Below are 824 nucleotides of genomic sequence, written 5' to 3'. Positions count from 1 at the left end.
GGCTCCCCAGGGATGGGCACAGCCCCGAGGCTGCCGGAGCTCCAGGAGCCTTTGGACAGCGCTGCCAGGGATGCACAGGGCGGGATTGTTGGGGTCTGTGCAGGGCAGGAGCTGGGCTGGGTGATCCTTGGGGGTCCCTTCCAGCTTGGGATATTCTGTGATTTGATGTATTTGTGCAGGGAAACCAACAAATATTTTTGTTTGAAGTGAAGGCATCCTCCACAGTTCAGTGTGAGGATAAAATTCCCTTTCCCTTAAAACATAAAAGTAAAACCTGCCTAGAGCAGGATATGACTTTCAGACAAGACATTATTTAAAAGCAGAGATTTCCTTCTTATGTCCTGGAAAATTGCAAACACACAGCCCAAGCAAAGACCTGTGTGGATTCCCAGAAAAAACAGCCCCATCCAGTTGGAACAGCTCTAAGATCTAACCCCACCCAATAAATGAATACATAATTTATTTCCTCTGAGCTCTGTTTAAATGTTGAGTTTTCCTGGGCGAGCCTTCCCCCTAGGAGTGTTTCAGGCTGAGTTTCACCGAGCAGTCTCTGCTGACATTTAAACACCATTCCCGGATTTCAGGAGCGGGCAGCCCGGAGGTGCAGAGGGGGAAGGGTCACTTCCCCCTGAGCAACTTCAGAGAGGCAGGGGTGACCCGAGGGCACAGGCAGGGAACACCAGCTTCACCCCAAGTACTGTGCCCAGCTGTGTCTGGGTCTGCATGAGGAGCCTGGCAGGTCGGCAGGGCCCACATGGACATCCTCACGGAGTGGGATTCCTCCAGCCCTAGTCCTCCCAGAATTTGCTCCTGCCTTCTTTTCA

The 824-nt window shown here is 52.2% G+C and overlaps 1 protein-coding gene across 1 annotated transcript in view; it reads right to left on the bottom strand.

Moving 5' to 3' along the window:
- The window catches only part of ELAC1 (elaC ribonuclease Z 1), a 4,162-nt gene extending 3,400 nt beyond the window's left edge, over positions 1-762 (bottom strand). The window contains exon 1 of the mRNA XM_014308300.1: positions 699-762. Coding sequence (XP_014163775.1) covers positions 699-762 — 64 coding nt within the window. The remainder of the gene's footprint in view (positions 1-698) is intronic.
- Positions 763-824: the final 62 nt, after the last annotated feature.

This window comes from Geospiza fortis, unplaced genomic scaffold (genome assembly GCF_000277835.1).
Source record: "Geospiza fortis unplaced genomic scaffold, GeoFor_1.0 scaffold488, whole genome shotgun sequence".
Lineage (NCBI taxonomy): Eukaryota > Metazoa > Chordata > Aves > Passeriformes > Thraupidae > Geospiza > Geospiza fortis.
The sequence above is the reverse complement of the archived record's forward strand: the minus strand, read 5'-3'. Positions and strand labels throughout refer to the sequence as shown.